Source organism: Carcharodon carcharias, chromosome 3, assembly GCF_017639515.1.
Source record: "Carcharodon carcharias isolate sCarCar2 chromosome 3, sCarCar2.pri, whole genome shotgun sequence".
Taxonomy (NCBI): domain Eukaryota; kingdom Metazoa; phylum Chordata; class Chondrichthyes; order Lamniformes; family Lamnidae; genus Carcharodon; species Carcharodon carcharias.
The window spans coordinates 74,788,488-74,810,419 of NC_054469.1; the positions used below are offsets into that span (position 1 = coordinate 74,788,488).

The 21,932-nt window shown below is 41.4% G+C and overlaps 1 protein-coding gene across 1 annotated transcript in view; it reads left to right on the plus strand.

The window, feature by feature from the left end:
• The window catches only part of LOC121276011 (glycerol-3-phosphate dehydrogenase 1-like protein), a 42,272-nt gene that overhangs the window by 11,467 nt on the left and 8,873 nt on the right, over positions 1–21,932 (plus strand). Inside the window, exons 2-5 of the mRNA XM_041183956.1 lie at positions 2,599–2,776; positions 3,445–3,585; positions 13,947–14,085; positions 19,697–19,809. Coding sequence (XP_041039890.1) covers positions 2,599–2,776; positions 3,445–3,585; positions 13,947–14,085; positions 19,697–19,809 — 571 coding nt within the window. The remainder of the gene's footprint in view (positions 1–2,598; positions 2,777–3,444; positions 3,586–13,946; positions 14,086–19,696; positions 19,810–21,932) is intronic.

Consider the following 21,932-nt stretch of genomic DNA (forward strand, 5'->3'; position numbering starts at 1 on the left):
TCTCAGCTGGACCTGATCCATCTCTAATTTGGAGTTTATGTCTTATTAACTTATTGCTGTCACTCCTCATGTTTCCTGATAGCTGTTGGCTGCTACAGTAGGGACAGTGTGGAGTTTGTCCCCAGTAACGAAAGGTCACCTGTGCATTAGCAACTGAAAACTGATCAGTTGCAGAACCTAATTTGGCACTGACTCACTCACAAATGAGCTACAAGTGTGCAATACTATAAATGAACACCACACCGCCCGCCCCACCACCCCATAAGTTTTACTTAATTTACAAAAATTGTCGCTATTTATACTGCACTCTTGATTTTCAATTCTACAAATGCTTGGACAAAATTATTCACCAAAACAGTGAACGATTTCATGCTAGGGATCAACCTCCTTACCTCAAAAGGAGCTACAGCTAATCTCGCAGAAACTTAAAAATTCACCAAAACAACAGCTCTGCATGCTCCAGAAAGTTCCTTTTGAGGAAAATTTTAAAAGTTTATAAATCTATATTTTATAACACTATTTGTTCCATCAAATTTTACAATACAGAAATAGGCTGTTTGGTCTGACAGCTCGATTTTTGGTGTTTATGGCCCATATGATATACAACTTCCTTGGGTACCAACACTAAATAAAAGCTCTTGTAACTGTAAGTCCTTAATACCATCTTCAACCTTTTCTGCACAATGATTTATGGAAAAAATTAGTTCTAATAATCCTCAGTTTTGCCTCCAATTAATGTGATCCAATTAGTTTCTAGCTGTGCCTTCTAACTGACCTGATTGGTTCATTATGACGAACTTCAATTGCAGTGAAAAAGCAGATTATTTTTGTGAAATGCTGAAAAACTTGCAACCAGCTTGCATGTAATTTGATACCTTCCAAGTAGCAAAGATCCTCATCTCAAAGCAGCACAGCTAAAATAAGCTGGTACAGGGAGGGTGGGATTTTAACCCCAAAAAACAGGTGGCTTAGGGTTGGGTGATGGGGTGGGAGTTAGTATTTTAAGTCTAAAGCCCGATACCAACCAGCCTTCAAGTTTCCTACTTTCGATTTTAATGAAGGCTGGACTGAGGACAAGTGACCAACCTACTCCAAGGAGGTGGGTTGGCACTTTAGAATATTCTAATGAGGCTTTATACCTCATGTTTATTCATCATTTGAAATTTAACCCTGCCCTGAGTCTTGGGAAACTCGCCAATTAAACCAAGGCAGGGTCTGCTGGATTAGGAGCTAATTGCCATTCCACCTACATGCTGAGATTCAGCGTGTCTGGCCAACCTGCTGTGATTGGACAACCCCCAACCATTCCAATTTCGTCCATCATGCCTCTTGTTTCCACTTCTGGCCCTCAGGAAACCAACCTCTCTCTTTCTCCACCCCCACTCCAAACGCATTTGGGGTACAAACGTACTTGTGGAATTAGGATACATCTAACAGTGTGCAGGGGAACCCCAATTTCAGGTTATCCATAATCTACTGGTCCCTTTGTTCCCACTCCTGTTGGGTCAGGTAAACTGAGGATCGAGCACCTCAGTCCATTCTAGAAATATATCTGAGGCAACTTCTGATTTTTGGATTTTGATAGTTTTATAATTGACAGTAAATATAGTGACATGAGTAGCTAGTACATGGTAGAAGATAGTGTACACATATTTAGGGTCAGTTAATCTTCATAAGTATTCCATTCTATAATTGTTACATGATGCCATGTTTAATATCCTCTCTTTTCTATACACATCTTCAATCCCTCAGTCTCAAAAATGCATTAACAAGTAAATATGATTGAAGTATGATTAAAAGAGAAGGCTGTTTGCAATGTGTGTACTGTGGAAATATAGGGAATAAATATTGGTTACTATGTTCCTGCTAGTCTCAGTTAAAAAGTTTTATGAGCTTAACTGTTCCATGACTTTCTTTTTCCCCTTTTCCTGTTGGTTTTTCTCCCTTTACCCCATTTCTCTTGAAGGCAATGAATCATTCTGCAGTACAGTTCTACATGTGGCAGCTGCTCTTCTTGCCGAAATGGCAATTCATCGTGCGAGACTGGACAGTGAGTATTGCTGGACCATTTGACTGTGAGGATCATGGCAGTCAAGCTCCTTCTCGCCCAACGTCCACACAATAGCAGTCAGGAGTAAGAACCTGAGCTAGTTCTGTTTTCTCTTTTTTTTGTCTCCCACTCTCCCTGCACTCCTAGCATTTTTGGACACCTAAAGCCAATTGTAGCTCCTCACTGTCAACCTAACCTATCAGTGCCACGGAACCTTTCTAGTGTGTATCACTCAGTACTGCAACATGATACATTACTATATTGAGCTAAGTGGGTATTTGGATGGGGGGGGGTGGAGAACTTTTGTACATCACTAAAAATAATTAATTAAAACCCAGAATATAAATTGTTCAGTGTGTTTACATTACTGTGCTCACATGCCCTCATTTATTTTTTTGCACTATTTTTCATGTATGTTTGCATAACCTGTAACATTGTTCAAATGTCTCTAATTTCATTGAATGTATTTTTTTAAAAAAAGTGTACTACATCAAGTTGAAAAATGGGTCATGAGCATTTCCCTTTACACACTTTAAATGTTTCCTCAGGGGCTCTGCAATTGCGAAAATAATTGGAAAAAATGTACAGAAGATTCAGAAATTTGCCACCACGGTTAATATGTGGGTCTTTGAGGAGCTGGTTAATGGCAGGAAGCTAACTGAAATTATAAACCAAGAACATGAGAATGTTAAATATCTGCCTGGACACAAGCTACCTGAAAATGTGGTAAGGTGGTAGTCAGAAAAAATGTAGTTGAACTAATTGTCTTTTGAAGTAGAAATTACTTTTTTTACTGACTAAGCTTGCAATATTTTTGTTAATTTTTAAAATCAAAGTATTAGGTTGTGACAGTGCTTGAGGCTTTAGTTTTTCCTTCATTTAAGGTCGAATTTTTTTGCCATTGCTGCCATGTGATCTACTGGATCTCAAGGAGTGAAAGCTTGGGAGGAGGGAGGAAAAAAGAATGACATTGGATTATGATTTAATTGTTATTATAAATCTATTGCTAAAACGAGAGAGATGTTAGTTTTTGCATAGAGTAAATATATGATATTTAAATATATTTGTTTGCTTGCTGTAAAACACTTTGGGACATCCAGAGGTCACAAAAAGTACTATATAAATGCAAGTCTTTCCTTCAGTTTATTGATATCTCAGGGGAACCATTATTTTTACCCTACTAACTCCATGACCTCAGTTCTTTTAGACATCGGAGCGATGGGTCTAATTGTCTCTGTGAGCTGCCGAAAGTAAATGTATACTACTGATAGGCAGATGCAGTTAGGATGTGATGAACACATCTTCAAAAGGTTGAATGTAAAAGTCCTGCTTGCAAATGAACACCATCTGCTTCCTGTATGATTGCTTTCTAAATCTATTGTGATTTGTTATAGGTTGCAATTCCAGACGTGAAGGATGCTGTACGTGGTGCAGATCTGTTAGTGTTTGTTATACCACATCAATTTATCCGTAAACTTTGCGATGAGATAGTCGATCATGTGCCACAGAAAGCTCTTGCCATAAGCCTTATAAAGGTACTTGTACGTTCATGAATGACTCTCTTGCCTCTGGTTGCCATAACAACGGGGAGGAACAAGTAGGATCCTTACTAGGTTAGAATCTTAGATTAGGTTCAATCAGCCTGCAGTGTTTGTAAAACCCCAGCTGATGACTTCTGTTGTTGGTCAAGACTCATTCTCCTCCAAGCTTCCAACATAATAGATGTATGCTAACTCTTAGAACCTAAAATTTGAGATAAAATTATTGAGTATTTAGAAATGCATGGATTAATCGAGGGCAGCCAGTGTTGATTTGTTAATCTTTTAAGGGAAAATTGGAAAATTATTTATATAAGAGGCGAACAGTCACAGAGGGGGTACTTCAGCCTGAGTGAGACAGACTGAGTGAGAATATTTGGGAATTTGGTTCAAAGTGGGCATTCGATGCATGGGGGAAAGAGGTGCTTTAGCTAAGGTTTACTGCAGGAAGTAAAGTGTGCTGAATTGGGAGTTTGGTGAAGGGTGGGGAGGAGGTAATTTTTTTTACACTCTTTCAGCTTCCAGTACTTGATTTCCACTTTGCAGCAGAGGGAGCAGGTAAGTCAGTAACCGGTTTTATCAGTATTGTAAGTACTGTATTGTTTTGTCAGTATTGTAAAGTTTACTGGCAGTGCCAAAGCCTATTGGGAAGTGTAAGCTTTATTAATTAATTAAGTGCTAATTAATTATAATTAACACATATTGGAGATGGCAGGACAGGTTATGTGCTGCAATTGCAGGATGTCAGAGCTTCTGGAAACCGGTGTGATCCGGGGAAACAATTTTGCAATAAGTGTTTGCGGCTGCAGGAACTTTGGCTCTGAATGTTATTGAGCTGGAGGCTGAGCTGCAGACACTGCGGCATATCAGGGAGAAGGAAAGTTACCTGGACACTTTATTCCAGGAGGCAGTCACACTCCTTAGGATGGAGTCTTCTGATTTGGTCAGTGGTCAGGGGCTGAGGGTGTGACTGAAAGTGAGGCAGGTAAGGGGACCTACAGGACAGGAGTGCAGGAGCCTCGGCACTTGTCCAACAGGTTTGTGGTTTTTCGTTGTTTGTTTGGATGAGAGTCGGCCTTCAGGGTGGATGGGCTAACTGGCCGTGGCACCGTGGTATAGGAAGCCATTCAAGTGGTGGGGGGAGTTAAAAAGAATGCAGTGGTAGTAGGGAACAGTATAGTCAGAGGGATTGACACTATTCTGTGCAGCAAAGAGTGTGAATCCAGACGGCAGTGTTGCCTTCCTGGTGCCAGGGTCCAGGACATCTGCTCAGGGCTGGAGGAGGAAGACCCAGTCGTCATGGTCCATATTGATACAAATGATGTAGGCAGGACAAAGAATGAGATTTTGCATAATCAGTATGAGGAGCTTGGCACCAAATTAAGAAGCAGAACTTCAAAGGTTATAATCTCTGGATTATTACCTGAGCCACATGCAAATTATCATGGGACAAATCAGATTAGAGAGATGAATACATGGCTCAAAGCCTGGATTGGGAGAGGTGAGTTCCGGTTTGTGGGACATTGGCACCAGCACTGGGGAAAGTGGGTTCTAGGACAGTATATACCTGGACCATGCTGGGACCAATGTTCTTGTGAGCCACATAACTAGGGAAGTAGAGAGGGTTTTAAACTAAGAAGTGGGGGCAAGCGTACAAATTTGGGAAGATGATGTGGTAAATCGAAGAGTAGAGACAAGGCAAAAGATAGAGGTATTATTACGGGAAATGAAAAACAGACCCTGACAGGAAGGAATAGAGAGTACAAATGTAACAGTAAATCAAAAGATAGTGGCTATAAAGAGAATAAAAGGACAAAACTAAAGGCCCTGCATCTGAATGCACAAAGCATTCGAAACAAAACAGATGAACTGAGAGCGTACATAGAAATGAATAAGTACGATTTGATAGCCATTACAGAGACATGGCTGCAAGAGGACATGGATTGGGACCTGAATTTTAAAGGGTATAGGACATTTAGGAAGGACAGGAAGCAAGGAAAAGGAAAAGGGGTGGCTCTGTTAGTTAATGATGATATTAGCACAATAGAGAGGGATGACATAAGTTCAGGAAACCAGGATGTGGAAACAGTTTGGGTACAGATGAGAAATGCTAAAGGCAAGAAGTCACTTGTGGGAGTCCTGTACAGGCCCCCTAATAGTAACTACATGGTAGAATGGAGCATAAAGGAAGAAAAAAAAGTGTCAGAAAGGGACAATGATAATCATGGGAGATTTCAATCTACATAATAGGGCAGGATTTTTCAGTCAGTGTGCGGGGGTGGGCCTGGCGCGCCAACGCCTAAAATGACACGCGATGACGTTGGGCGTGTGTGCTGATGTCATTGTGCTGTCTCGTGATGTTTTGTTCAGCGGGAGGGCACCTGCCAATATGTAAAGGGCCTATTAAGAACATTAAGGAAGTGATTAAGGTAATTGCTAACGTGCCCGTCCAACCTTAAGGCCAATTAAGAAACCTCATCCACGAGCAGGATGCAGTTTCCTAAAGTTTTTATTAATTAAATAAAATTTTCCTAAAATATAAAAACATGTTCCATGTCATGTGACACATGAGGGTACATGTTTAAATAAGTTTTTAAACCATTTATTCATTAATTACAATAGAGATTCAATCTCCCTGAGGCAGCTCCGTGCCTCAGGAAGATTGAAGCGCTCTTTTGCACCTATGTACACGAAAGAGCACTGGCCCCGATTTCCCCCTCCTCTCTCTCCTCCCCCCTGCCCATACAGGTAGTGCTAAACGCTATGGTTCGCGTCTTACGCTGGGCCGGCCTTAATTGGCCCACCCGCATAAAATGGTGGCGTGGAGCCGATTGCGGACAGCGATTAGCTTCGCAACCGCCCCTCCCTGCTCTCACTGAGCCTGCCCACTACCTGAAAAATTCAGACTATAGACTGGAAAAGTCAGATAGGCAAAGATAGCTTGGATGAGGAGTTCATAGAATGTTTCGGGATCGTTTCTTAGAACAGCACGTGCTGGAGCCAACCAGAGTGCAGGCTATATTAGACCTGGCTTTGTGCAATGAGATGGGATTAATTGACAATCTCAAAGTGAAGGTACCCCTAGGTAGCAGTGACCATAATATGCTTGAATTTTACATTCAGTTTGAGGGAAGGAGGAGTGGGTCAGAGACTGTTTTTAAACTTACATAAGGGCAATTATGAGGGCATGAAAGCAGAACTGGCTAAAGTAAATTGGCAAATTAGGTTAAGAGATAGGTCAATAGAGATGCAGTGGCAAACATTTAAGGGGATATTTCAGAATACATAGAATAGTTGTATTCCAATGAGTAAGAAAAAGTCCAAGGGACAGACACACCATCCCTGGTTAATTAGAAAGGTTAAAGATAGTATCAAACTTAAAGAAAAAGTATATGATTGTGCAAAGGTAGCTGGAAGGCTAGAGGACTGGACAGAGTATAAGGAACAGCAAAGGATAACTAAAAGATTAATAAGAAGGGAAAAATTAGAGTATGAGAGAAAGCTAGCCAGAAATATAAAAACAGATAGTAAGAGTTTCTATATTTATTTAATAAAGAAATGAGTTAATAAAATGAGCGTAGGTCCTATAAAAACTGAGTCTGTAGAATTGAACATGATGCCTCTTATTATGGCAGATGAATTTAACAGGTAATTTGCATCAGTCTTCACTATAGAGGATACTAGTAACATCCCAGTAACATCTATAAATCGGGAAATGGAAGGGAGGGAGGAACTCAGGAAAATTACAATCACCAGAGAAGTGGTATTGAGTAAGTTATTGGAGCTGAGGGCTGACAAGTGCCAGGAATCCTGTTGGACTTCATCCTATGGTCTTAAAAGAAGTGGCTAGTGAGAGTTGATGCATTGGTTTTAATTTTCTGAAATTCCCTAGATTTGGGAAAGGTTTCATTAGATTGGAAGATAGCAAATGTAACTCCATTATTTAAAATGGGAGGGAGACAGAAAGCGGGAAACTTCAGGCCAGTTAGCTTAACATTTGTCACAGGGAAGATGTTAGAATCTATTATTAAAGAAGCTGTAGCAGGGCTCTTGGATAAGTTTAAGTTAATCAAGCAGAGTCAACATGGTTTTGTGAAAAGGAAATCATGTTTAACCAACTTATTGGAGTTCTTTGAGAAAGTAACATGTGTTGTGGATAAAGGGGATCAGTGGGTGTACTGTACTTAGATTTCCAGAAGGCATTTGATGAAGTGCCACATCAAAGGCTATTGTGGGAGTTAAAAGCACATGGTATAGTGGGTAACATATTGGCATAGATAGAAGATTGATTGGCTAACAGGAAGCAGAGAGTAGGCATAATGGGTCTTTTTCAGGCTGGCAAGATGTAACAAGTGCTATGCCACTAGGATCAGTGCTGGGGCCTCTGTTGCTTACAATTTATATAAATGACTTGGAGGGGTTGCCAAATTTGCTGATGACAAAGATAGGTAGGAAAGTAATTTGTGAAGAAGACATAAGGAGGCTACAAAAAGATATAGATAGGCTAAGTGAGTGGGCAGAGATCTGGCAAATGGAGTATAATATGGGAAAATGTGAAATTGCAAGGAGAATTTAGTACAGGAGTAGGGAGGTTATGCTTCAGTTATATAGAGCACTAGTGAGACCACATCTGGAGTGCTGTGTACAGTGTTAGTCACCTTATTTGGGGATGAATGCAGTTCAGAGGCAGTTGGAAGCAGTTCAGAGAAGGTTTACTCAACCAATACCTGGGATGGGGAGGTTGGCTTATGAGGAATGGTTGGACAGGCTGGGCTTGTATCTGTTGGAGTTTGGATGAGTAAGAAGCGACTTGATTGAAAAATAAGATCCTGAGGGGACTTGACAGGTCGGATGTGGAGAGGATGTTTCCTCTTGTGGGAGAGTCTAGAACTAGAGGTGACCGTTTTAAATGGACGACCCCTTTTTAAACAGAGATGAGGCGAAATTTTTTCCTCTGCGGGTTGAGAGTCTTTGGCACCATCTTCCTGAAAAAGCGGTGGAAGCAGAGTCTTTGAATATTTTTAAGGCAACGATGGATAGATTCTTGATAAGCAAGGGGGTGATAGATTATCGGGGGTAGGCGGGATGCAGATTTGAGGTTACTATCAGATCAGCCATGATCTTATTAAATGGTGGCGTAGGCTTGAGGGGCTGAATGGCCTACTCCTGCTCCTTTTTCATATGTTCATATTTGAAGCAGAGGAAGATACAAGACTGGGAGAGCATGCCTCAGTGGAATTACTTTTGGATTGCTCAAGCAGAGAGTTGGTATGGATATGGATGTTAAGCTGACTGGCTTTTCTCTGTAGTTATCTTCTAAAGGCAAAGCAGGCGTAACCATACTGATCCTAGAAAATCTATCAATTAAACTGCTTGCCCTCTTCCACCTGCACCTTTCCTTTTAGTTTTCTGTGGCCCCTCCATATTGCTGATACTTAATTAAGCACTAGTGGTTTAAAAAAAAGCAGAAAATGCTGAAGTGCAACAAGCCAGTCAGCATCTGTGACACAAAATGTGTGCATCCAGCATTTTGGTTTTTGTTTGAACAGTTCATGATTGGGTACCATTTATACCATTCAAATCTTAACATAAGAAGCAGGAGTAGGCCATTCAACCCCTGAAGCCTCTCCTGCCATTCAATAAGATCATGGCTGATCTGCCCCAGACCTCAGCTCCTCATAGCCCTCAACTCCCTGATATTTCAAAAATCGATCTACCTCCTCTTTAAATGCTTTCAGTGATCTAGCCTCCTCAACTCTCTGGAGTAGAGAACTTCAGACATTCACTGTTCTGTTGAAGGGTCATGAGGACTCGAAACGTCAACTTTATTCTTCTCCGCCGATGCTGCCAGACCTGCTGAGTTTTTCCAGGTAATTCTGTTTTTGTTTTGGATTTCCAGCATCTGCAGTTTTTTGTTTTTATCTCTGTATTAAAGACCCAGTAATGCTGACTCTCTGTCTTGTGTGTGTTAACCAATCGTCAATCCATGCTAATACATTACCTCCAATGCCATGAGTTCCTATCTTGTGCAATAACCTTTTATGTGGCACCTTATCGAATGCCCTCTGGAAATCCAAATACGCTATATCTACTGGTTTCCTTTTATCAACTCTGCTTGTTATATCCTCAAAAAACTCTAGCAAAGTTGTCAAACATGATTTCCCTTTCACAAAACCATGTTGACTCTGTTTGATTGCGTTAAGCTTTTCTAAATGTTCTGCTATTTCTTTCTTAATAATGGACTCTAGCATTTTCACAATGACAGCTATTAGGCTGACTGGCTAACTGTTTAACCTTCAAAACTACAATTATTTCCTCTTGAACTTTGATACTCAGGCTAAATCTGTATATTGAATATGTAATAGGTTGATGCATCAGAGAGGTAGTGTTTTATAAACTACAGAAATTGGGTAGGGAGTGGTGAAAAGTTTACCTTGGCACTATTAAGTTATGAATATATAAGCGTATCGTTCCTCTGTGGCAGTGTTTTGAATAGCCCATTGATGTAAAGTAATTGTAAAATTCAAATGGATCTTGTTATTTCAGAATCATTACCCAAGAAGTCAGCAAGTTAGTACGCAAGAAATTAAGTTTCAAATCTTTCATGTGAATGATAATCAACATTTATCAAGCTAAGCATTTATTTCAAAATATTTTAGACTGTGCATTATGTCATATGAGCATAATCATATAATTAACATTAGAATCCAACCCCATATTTGTTTTGTTATCTGCTTGACTTTACAATGAATAATCACTCACTAAGCAGTGATATTGAAAACGTGAAATTGTCATTCATGTATAACCTCAGGCGCTTCTGTGGTCGTGAAAGAGACACCAGGATGGTATGTTGCCTCCTTGGTGCCAGGGTCCAGGATGTCTCTGATCAGGTACAGGACATTCTGAAGGGGGAGGGAGAACAGCCAGAGGTCGTGGTACACATTGGTACTAACGACGTAGGCAAGAAGAGTGACGAGGTCCTGCAGTGGGAGTTCAGGGAGTTAGGCAGAAAGTTAAAGAACAGGACCTCTAGGGTCGTAATCTCAGGATTGGTCCCTGTGCCATGTGCCAGTGAGGCTAGAAATAGGAAGATAGTGCAGCTGAACACATGGCTGAACAGATAGTGTAGGAGGGAGGGTTTCCGATATCTGGATCAGTGGGATCTCTTCCAGGGCAGGTGGGACCTGTACAAGAAGGACGGGTTGCACCCAAACTGGAGGGGCACCAATATCCTGGCTGTGAGATTTGCTAGTGTCACACGGGAGGGTTTAAACTAGTATGGCAGGGGGGTGGGAACCAGAGCAATAGGTCAGCAGGTGAAATAAATGACTGGGAACCAGTGAATATAGCCAGTAGGACTAAGGAAGGGCGGGCAGGGAGATATTACTGAACATAGTGGGACTGGGGGTCTGAAATGCATTTGTTTCAATGCGAGAAGTATAACAGGCAAGGCAGATGAGCTTAGAGCTTGGATTAGTACTTGGGACTATGATATTGCTATTACAGAGACCTGGCTGAAGGATGGACAGGATTGGCAGATAAACATTCAAGGATTTAGATGTTTCAGGCAGGATAGAGAGGGATGTAGAAGAGGTGGGGGAGTTGCACTGCTGGTTAAGGGGGATATCACACTGTACGACAGGAGGATACCTCGGTGGGCTCATGCAGCGAGGCAATATGGGTAGAGCTCCGGAATAGGAAGGGTGCAGTCACAATGTTGGGGATTACTATAGGCCTCCCAGTTGCCGGTGGGAGATTGAGGAGCAGTTATGTAGGCAGATTTTGGAAAGATGTAAAAGCAATAGGGTTGTTGTGGGTGATTTTAACTTTCCCTATATTGATTGGGAAACACTTAGTGCTAGGGGTTTGGATGGTGCAGAATTTGTAAGGTGCATCCAGGAGGGCTTCCTGAGACAATATGTGAATAGTCCAACTAGGGAAGGGGCAATACTGGACCTGGTATTAGGGAATGAACCCGGCCAGGTGGTCGAAGTTTCAGTAGGGGAGCATTTTGGGATAAGTGACCATAATTCAGTAAGTTTCAAGCTACTGGTGGATAAGGATAACAGGAGTCCTCGGCTAAAGGTGCTTAATTGGGGGAAGGCTAATTATAACAATATTAGACAGGAACTGAGGAATCTAGACTGCAGGTGGATGTTTGAGGGCAAATCAACAACTGACATGTGGAGGGGCTTTCAAACGTCAGTTGATAAGAATTCAGGACCGGCATGTTCCTGCTAGGATGAAGGATAAGCATGGCAAGTTTCAGGAACCTTGGATAACGAAGGATATTGAGAGATTAATCAAAAAGAAAATGGAAGCATTCGTAAGGGCCAGAAGGCTGGGAACAGATGAAGCCTGTGGAGAATATAAAGAAAGTAGGAAGAAACTTAAGCAAGGAGTCAGGAGGGCTAAAAGGGGTCATGAAAAGTCACTGGCAACCAGGATTAAGGAAAATCCCAAGGCCTTTTATACATATGTAAAAAGCAAAAGGGTAGCCAGGGAAATGGTAGGCCCACTCAGGGACAGAGGTGGGAATCTGTGTGTGGAGCCAGAAGAAATGGGAAAGATACCAAATGAATACTTCTCATCAGTATTCACCAAAGAGAAGGACTTGGTGGTCGATTTGTCTAGGGAAGAGTGTTTAGATAGCCTGGATCATGTTGAGATCAAAAAAGAGGAGGTGTTAGGCGTCTTGAAGAATATTAAGGTGGATAAGTCCCCAGGGCCAGATGGGATCTACCCCAGAGTACTGAGGGAGGCAAGGAAGGAGATTGCTGGGGCCTTGACAGAAATCTTTGTATCCTCACTGGCTACAGGTGAGGTCCCAGAGGATTGGAGAATGGCCAATGTTGTTCCATTGTTTAAGAAGGGTAGCAGGGATAATCCAGAAAATTACAGGCCGGTGAGCCTTACCTCAGTGGTGGGGAAATTATTGGAGAAGATTCTTCGTGACAGGATTTACTACCATTTGGAAGCAAGTGAGAGTTTTGTGAAGGGGAGGTCGTGTCTCACTAACTTGATCGAGTTTTTCGAGGAAGTGACAAAGATGATCGATGATGGAAGGGCAGTGGATGTTATATACATGGATTTCAGTAAGGCCTTTGACAAGGTCCCTCATGGGAGACTGGTACAGAAGGTAAAGTCACACGGGATCAGAGGTGAGCTGGCAAGATGGATACAGAATTGGCTTGGTCATAGAAGACAGAATGTAGCAGTGGAAGGGTGCTCTTCTGGATGGAGAGCTGTGACTAGTGGAGTTCCGCAGGGATCAGTGCTGGGACCTTTGCTGTTTGTAGTATACATAAATGATTTGGAGGAAAATGTAACTGGGCTAATTAGTAAGTTTGCAGACGACACTAAGGTTGGATGAGTTGCAGATAGTGAAGAAGTTTGTCAAAGGATACAACAGGATATAGATCGATTGGAGACTTGGGCAGAGAAATGGCAGATGGCGTTTAATCCGGACAAATGTGAGGTAATGCATTTTGGAAGGTCTAATACAGGCAGGAATTATACAGTAAATGGCAGAACCCTTAAATGCATTGACAGGCAGAGGGATCTGGGTGTACAGGTCCACAGGTCACTGAAAGTGGCAACGCAGGTGGATAAGGTAGTCAGGAAGGCATATGGCATGCTTGCCTTCATTGGCAGGGGTATTGAGTATAAAAGTTGGGAAGTCATGTTGCAGCTGTATAGAACCTTGGTTAGGCCACACTTGGAATATTGTGTACAATTCTGGTCGCCACATTACCAGAAGGATATGGAGGCGTTGGAGAGGGTGCAGAGGAGGTTTACCAGGATGCTGCCTGGTCTGGAGGTTATTAGCTATGAGGAGAGGTTGGAGAAACTCGGATTGTTCTCACTAGAGCGACGGAGATTGAGGGACGACTTGATAGAAGTTTACAAAATTATGAGTGGAATGGACAGAGTAGATACTCAGAAGCTTTTTCCCAGGGTGGAAGAGTCAATTACTAGGAGACATGGATTTAACTATAGAGGAGATGTGTGGGGCAAGTTTTTTACGCAGAGGGTAGTGAGTGTCTGGAATTCGCTGCCAGAGGAGGTGGTGGAAGCAGGTACGATAGTGGTGTTTAAGAGGCAGCTTGACAAATACATGAATAGGATGGGAATAAAGGCATACGGACTCCAGAAGTACAAAATGTCTAGTTGATGGGCAATATGATCAGCGCAGGTTTGGAGGACCGAAGGGCCTGTTCCTGTGCTGTACTTTGTTCTTTGTTCATTGAAATGGCAAATACTGCAATTCTGTTGTCAAATATTTAAATGAATTGTTTTCAATCGCTGTATATTTTTCCCTTAATTTCTCTATTTTCTTCATTTATGTTTGATTCCAGGGAATTGATGAAGGGCCCGAAGGATTAAAATTTATTTCTGATATAATCAGGGAGAAAATGAAAATTGACGTTAGTGTATTAATGGGGGCCAATATAGCCAATGAGGTTGCAGCGGATAAATTCTGTGAAACTACAATAGGTAAATCTGTTTGCTTTTCAACAGCTATTTTTTTAATTTTGTAATGCAAACTTAAATCCCATTCTGCATGCTATGAATTGTGGTACAGTGTGTTAACCCTCCAGTTGAGGATTTGATATGAGCTTTGTGACAATGTAATAATTCTTCAGTTAAGGATGTGCCATGAATTGTGCTGCAATGTATTAAATCTCCACTTAAGGATGTTGTTTAAAAGTTACATGTTTTGCTTGTAACAGTGTTCTAGTCTCTTAATAATATTCATTCTCCTCCAGGCAGTTAAGGCTCTAAGTGATGTATAATTTTGTGGAGGAGTTGTAATTACCCCTTAATCTTTTTATTTGAAAGGCTAGTTGAAGGAGGACTGGCAGAACCTTTTTGTAAAAAGTGAATCATCTGCATAGCACAAACCATGCAGATTAAAAGGTTAATGGTTTGTGCTGAGTTAGCTGATCTGAACTGGTGTGATTGTAGTAGTGCTTTATTTGGCTTTATCCCTCTGAACTAGAGAGGGGAAAAAATAATCAGGGTTTTCACTCATGATCATTATTCAGTGACCCCTGCAGGAAAATTGTACACATGTACAATTGTACATGAATCAAAATAACTGGCTAATGCTTTCAGTCAAAGCTCAGACACTAGAGATGATTAGGGCCTATTGAACCTTGCCCCATCAGGAGTCATTGCCTTCATAGGAGATGGTCTGTCACTTGAAAGAGAAAGCAATAAGTAAACAAGAAAGAGAATTGTGAATGTTGCTCAATGTTATACTAGAAATATAAAATCACCTCTAGCGTATAAGGGAATGTCAATATTCTAAAAATACAAGGAAACAAATAAGGACATGTTATTCTGTACACTGTTGTGAGCACCACAGTAACAAAACAATTTTTTTGACTGAAAAATTCTTAAATATAAATTGTGAGCAATTGAAGTAATGCATGAAATTCATAAATAACTGGTTCATGATTTACTGGTATGTGCAATAGTGCTGGCTGACTTATGGAAAGACATAAAACGTTCAACATGGAAACAGGCTATTTGGCATTACAAGTCCATATCTGTGTTTACCCACCCCACCCCCAATGTGAGCAAATAGTTCTAATGACAGTTATTCACCAGGTGCAATTCAGTATGATTTGTATTGCTCCGTTTTGATGTTAGGCTTTTGCCACTTTTTTTTACCTGAAGCCTAGTTACAGCTTTGTGATGGAATTGTTCTCTTACTGACTCTAGTTACTAGCACAGAAGCATATCTTTCCCATGGCAACAGCTCCAACAATTTGTAGAAAAGCCAAATCAGTTGCTGTTTTTGTTTCCTTACCTTGTTGAAAGTGTTACCTCCTTCCTGTTTATGATTCTACAGGCCAGACTACATTTTCTGTCAGAATTAGCACTTACAGACTTTAGGTTTCCTGCAACCTGTGGCCCATAAAGCCCAATATTCAGTTACACAATTGCAGGATCTGGGAGCTGTAACAATAAGACCCCTTTTTGTGTGCACTGGCTACTGAGATTTCATTTGTGTTTCTCATATCATTTGGAAAAGGTACAAGTCAGCACTGCAGTGAAGTAAACTTGAATGAATAGAATGACACATGCACAGAGTTCTTTTTGTTATGTTCTTTTTGCAACCAGTAATGCAACAAATTGCAGAAACACCACCTTTGATAAAGGCATACCTTACTTTGCAAGTCTGTATTGCTGGCTGGCACTGCATTTTGGTAATACAGTTTATATCTATTCATGCCCCAACCTTAAAATGTTTCACAACTTTCCTCTGGCTAGAGATCATCCTGCCTCTCTCATTGTTCCAAACTCATTGACTGTAAACAAAGGAAATGCCAAAAGTTTAACTTGCCCTTTCTCCCTGTGGAGTGGCTTGTCAAAATGTTGTTTTTTAAAACTATAATTTTGTTCCTCTACCTATTCCTCTTGATATCAGGTTGAATAGGTTGCCTGTCTTCCATGGACTCCTAAACAAAAACAAAAATACCTGGAAAAACTCAGCAGGTCTGGCAGCATCTGCGGAGAGGAGCGCAGTTTTGCTTGGACTCCTGCTGTGCTCAGTGAATAGAAGCTATTCTAAAATTGTGCAAATGTCTCCAGCAGATGGTAGGCAGCTCCCACTTATAAAGAAAGAAATATTTGTGTTTATTAAAAAAAAGACCTTTCACAACCACCATAAATCCCAAAGCACTTTATAGCCAATTAAATACCTTTAAAGTGTATCACTGTCAGACTGTAGGAAAAGCAGCTGCCAGTTTGCACACAGGAAGTTCTCACAAACAACAAAGTGACCAGATAATCACCTGTGATGTTGATTTGAGGGAAAAGTATTGGCTAAAATACCAGGATAACTTCCTGCTCTTCAAAATAGTGCCATAGGCTCCTTTACGTCTACCTGAGGGCAGATGGGGCTTCTGTTTAATGGCACATCTGAAAGACAGCACCTCTAGCAGTGCAGCATTTGATCTACATCACTGGAGTCTCAACCTTGATTTTTGTGCTCCAAGTCCTGGGTTGTGAGAGAAACTATTCTGTTAACTATTTTGTATGCTATCCTAATAAAGGACCTGAACTTGACAATTAGGTTCATGTGTGATCCTGGGACATAAACCCACATAACCTAGTTTTAATCTTGCAGCAACATCATGGGCCAAATCTTCTGAGCAGATTGGATTGTTGCTGCAATCATAAATTCCCCTGACTCGCGCTGCTGCACATTTCTTCCAGGGTCTTCTGATCCCAGCTTTCACAGAAATGCGCAGCATCCTTCTGGGAACTGTGCAAGAGTGGAGTAGTGTCAGGAGGAAAAGAGCATATGGCACTAGCTGCCATATGCTAAGTTTAAAGGGCCTGTCTTTGAGTGTTAATGTGAGTGAGGTGTACTAAGGAAGCTACAAAGGGATATAGAGAGGTTAAGTGAATGAACAAAGATCTGGCAAATGGAGTATAATGTGGGGAAATTGTCCATTTTGGCAGGAAGAATGAAAAAGATGCATATTATCTAAATAGTGAGAGATTACAGAGCTCTGAGCTGCAGAGGGATCTGGGTGTCCTAGTGAATGAATTGCAAAAGGTTACTATGCAGGTACAGAAAGTAATTAGGAAAGCTATGAGAATGTGAGAATGTTATTGTTTTATTGGGAACGGAATTGAATACAAAGGTCGGGGGGTTATGCTTCAGTTATACAGAATATTGAGACCACTTCTGGAATACTGTGTACAGTATTGGTCTCCTTATTTAAGGAAGGATGTAAATGCGTTAGAAGCAGTTCAAAGATTGTTTACTAAACTAATACCTGGAAAGGGTGGGTTGTCATATGAGGAAAGGTTGGACAGGTGAGGCTTGTTCCACTGGAGTTTAGAAGAGTAAGAGGCGACTTTTGAAACATATAAGGTCCTAAGGGATCTTGATAAGGTGGATGTGAATTCTTGATGAGCAAGAGACTGAAAGGTTATTGGACGTAGGCAGGAATGTGGAGATGAGGTTACAATCAGATCAGCCCATTGACTTACTGCTGCTCCTAATTCATGTGTTCATATGTTTGTGAGTGGATGAATGGGTGAGTAGGCAGGTTGGTAAATGGGTAAGGTGGGTAGGTGGGCAAGTGGTTAGCTGGGTGAGTTGGATAAGTGGGTAGTCGGGTTAAGGGGATGGTCGAGTTGGGAGTTTGGGTAGTCGGGTGGTTGGGGGTGTCAGTTGTGTAGTTATCCAGGTGTTAGACTAGGTTTTTATCTGTCTAACATTTCTTGGGTAACTATTCTGGTAAGTTCCATGGCACTGTCCAAAGTCTCTGACTCTAACTCAGAGTTAGAGACATCTGGGGAGGGTCCAGGACAGCAAGGGAATTGCCCATCAATAGTTTAAACTTCCCAAGCAATTCCCAGGTTGATCTGCTTGTGGGACTTCCACGGGATCCCAACATGCATCTTCATTGTACATCCGGTCTCCAACGATCCAGAAACTGGAAGACTTGGCCCCTTATAAAATAACTCCAAGATCTCTTCTAGATGTTAATGTCAAAATATGACAACAGGAATTCAATCCTTATCAGTCGATGTACTCAGCTCTTTGCTGGATTAACTAACTGAAGCATCAGGGAATGTATTTTTTATTTGCTTGGAACATGAGACTCTGAGTAGACCGTTAAGCACTTTGAGCATGTTATGCCATTCAGTTAGCTCATGGCTGATCATTATCTTAACTCAATTTTCCCACCTTGGTTCCATATGGCTTAATACTCTAACCTAAGAGGAAGCTATCAATCTCAGTTTTTAAATTTTCAATAGACCTAGTTGGCCACAAACATTTTAGGGAGGGGAAAACACCTATAAGTGATTTTTATTTGAAAAGTAAAGTGATAATTTCTCATGGATCCTGGTTTTAGTATCAAAAACCTACAAATATGAGCTCTGTAGTGATGTATGGGATTTTTATATAAGAAATAATGCATTACGTTCTCTTCGTCTAGTTTTGGTGTCAAAACTCTATGGGTTCTGTGGTGACTTTTTTTATTCATTCATGGGATGTGGCCAGCATTTATTGCCCACCCTTAATTGCCCTTGAGATGGCGGTGGTGAACTGCCTTCTTGAATTGCTGCAGTCCATGTGGTGTAGGTACACCCATAGTACTGTTAAGGAGGGAGTTCCAGGATATTGACCCAGCGATAGTGAAGGAATGCAATATATTTCCAAGTCAGAATGGTGAGTGGCTTGGAGGGGATCTTCCAGGTGGTGTTGTTCCCATGTGTCTGCTGCCCTTGTCCTTCTAGATCAGGGGTGGGTGGGTGGGTGTTGGGGGGGGGGGGGGTAGAAAGTGCAGGAGCTGGTGCAGACAGGTGTGCCTCCAATCAGTGCCCCCGATTGGAGGTGCGTCGCCATTTTACATGGGCGGGACAATTAAGGCCTGCCCAGCTCAGCATGCACACGAAAGAGCGCACTGATCTTCCTGAAGCTAAGTGCTGCCTCAGGGAGATCAGCTACAAATTTAATATTGTTTAAAAAAAAAAGCAAGATTTCCCTGACATATCCCCTCATATGACACTGTCACGAGTTGGGACATGTCCATCACTTTTATTGAAACCTTTAATTAAATATTTTAAAACCCTCATGAAACCTCAACCCGCCCGTGGATGAGGTTTCATGCTTTTTCTTAAGCCCACTAGGGCTCCTGGCCTGCCTGCCAACCCTAAGGTTGGACAGGCAGGTCCATTACTGATGACTACTTTTTAAATGGCCTCAATTGGCCGTTGACAGGTCGGTGGGCGCACAGCTGATTTGGCTGCGTCCCTGCCGACCTGAAAATGGAAATGACGCGAGGTGACGTCGGGTGGAACTCCTGATGTCATCCCGCGTCATTTTACACATGAGCGGGCCCTGCCCCTGCTCGCCGACCAGAAGATCCTACCCTAGGTCATGCATTGTTGCGAAAAACTGGAAAGTAGCATTGACTTTGTTTATTGCAAGAGAATTCTATGAACTGATTAAATGTTCAGTACTTGCAGTGGTGTTTTTGCTTTTTATGGTCAGTTGTGTGACTTTTACAGTGGCAGTAAATTTTAAATTCAGTTAATTAGATTAACTAAATAAGTCATTTTTTTAAATCAGGCAGCAAAAATGTGCAAAATGGAAACATTTTCAAAGAGCTCTTGCAGACATCCAATTTTCGGATAAGTGTAGTGAAGGATGCGGATACTGTGGAACTATGTGGAGCACTAAAGGTAAGAAAATATATTGAAGTTTGGAACCTTAAGGAAGAATTTTAATCCTCCTCCTAGCATTGGCCCATTTAAGTGTGGGTGGCCATATGTTCTGGCCTTGGGTCTCACCAGTGTTATTCATTATCAAACCACTAGGAGGTACATGATAGTGACATAGCTATTTTTCATTTCTGTACAAATTACAATGGGTAACTTGGTGATATGGAGATCAAATCTATGCCGTCCTTCCCTGCCACCATTTTGCAGTGTTCCACCATAAGCCTTCAGTTATTAGCCATCTCTGAGGGGGCGAAGGAGATAAACTGGGTCTTGCATTTGAACTGACTTACAGTATACAGGCCTGGTGCTGGATGTTTGGAACTAAATCCATCCTCAATGGCACACTCAATAATCTAATATTTAAACCAGGCAAGTCTGAAATATCCCAGGGCACTGTTGTTGATTAAGGAAATAGATTTCTGGATTCTAAAGGTATCAAGGGGTATGGGGAGAGAGACAGGTTTCTGGGGGGAAAGACAGGTATGATGTTGAGATAAAGGATCAGCCATGATCACTAAGCAGATATATGGTGGAGCAGGCATGAAGGGATGGCTGACCTACTCCTGCTCCTATTTTCTATGCTTCTGTGAGTTAGTTTGTGGTATTAATGGAATCTGGAGGAAGAGGTTTTTCTCACTTGGCTCCAGATAAACCTGCAAAACAATATCCTAATGAGTTGGGTGGTGTTAGCTGGATGTACAATGGGAAGCTTACTATGTTTTGTATCTAAGCTTCCTACACTTGCATAAGCTGGAAGTAAATGCACTCTTATAGGGGAAACAGAAACTATAAAAATATAGATAGGAACAGGAGTGGACTTTTTAGCCCTTTGAGCCTGTTCTGCCATTCAGTGAAATCATGGCTGATCTGCATCCTACCTCAAAAATATCCTGTCTTTGCTCTTAATATCTTTGGATAACAAAAATACATCAATCTCAGATTTAAATTTAACAAGTGAATTAGCATCAATTGCTATTTGTGGAAGAGAGTTCCAGACGTCTACCGCCCTTTACATGTGGAAGTGTGCCCCCAGTTTCATTTTATCCTTCGGCTCATCCGACGCCTCAACAAGAAACTTTTTCTCTTTCTCTCAGGGTCAGGGTCAGGGTCAGGGTCAGGGTCAGGTCTGGTTCTAATTTTTAGACTATGCCACCTGGTCCTTGACTCCCCAACTGGTCAAAATTGAGTAGATAGAAAATATCTGTTCCTCTTAGTATTTTAAACTTGGATTAAGTCACCCCTTAACCTTCTAAATTCTAGGGAATACAACCCTAGTTTGTATAATCTTTCCAAGCAGCTTAACCCTTGGAATCCATGTACCTTTCTGGTGAACCTATACTGCACTCCCTTCAAGGCCAATCTATCTCTCCTAAAATCTGGCACCTACAATTGCACACAGTATTCCAGCCGTGGTCTAGTGCTTTGTATAGCTGAAACTTGACTTGTTACCCCCGTGTACTCTCTTCCCCTAGATATAAAGGGCAGCATTCCATTAACCCTTTTGATTATTTTTGTAGCTACTCATGAATGGGTCTCCAAGTCTCTTTGGACTCCCAGTTTTTGTAGCTTTTCGTCATTTAGAAAATGATAAACTTTACTATCCTCTTTTTTAAAATCCAAGTGCATGAAAGTGCATGACCTCACATTACCTACATTTAAATCAATTTGCCTCAGTTTTGCCCATTCATTTAACCTATCAATATCTTTTTGTAATGTTATATCTCCCTCAATATTGCTCATAACACTACCTAATTTTGTGCCATCAGCAAATTTGGATATTGACTTTCTATCCCATTATCTAAGCTGTTAAACCCCAACAGAGGTCCTTTTAAGGATACCACTAGGCACGTCCTGTCAATTACAGTACCAGAGTATTATTCCTGCATTCTGTTTCCTACTGCTCAGCTAATTTCCTAATCGCACTTCAAATTCAGCTTACAGTCTGTTATGAGACACTTTATCAAATGCCTTCTGGAAGTCCATATAAATGACACCCCTTCTTTAGTCATCTCCTACGGCTTGGTTTTGAGACTCTTGAACGTGGCAATGGGTTTGCAAACATGCCACATGCCTGGCTGGTCAAA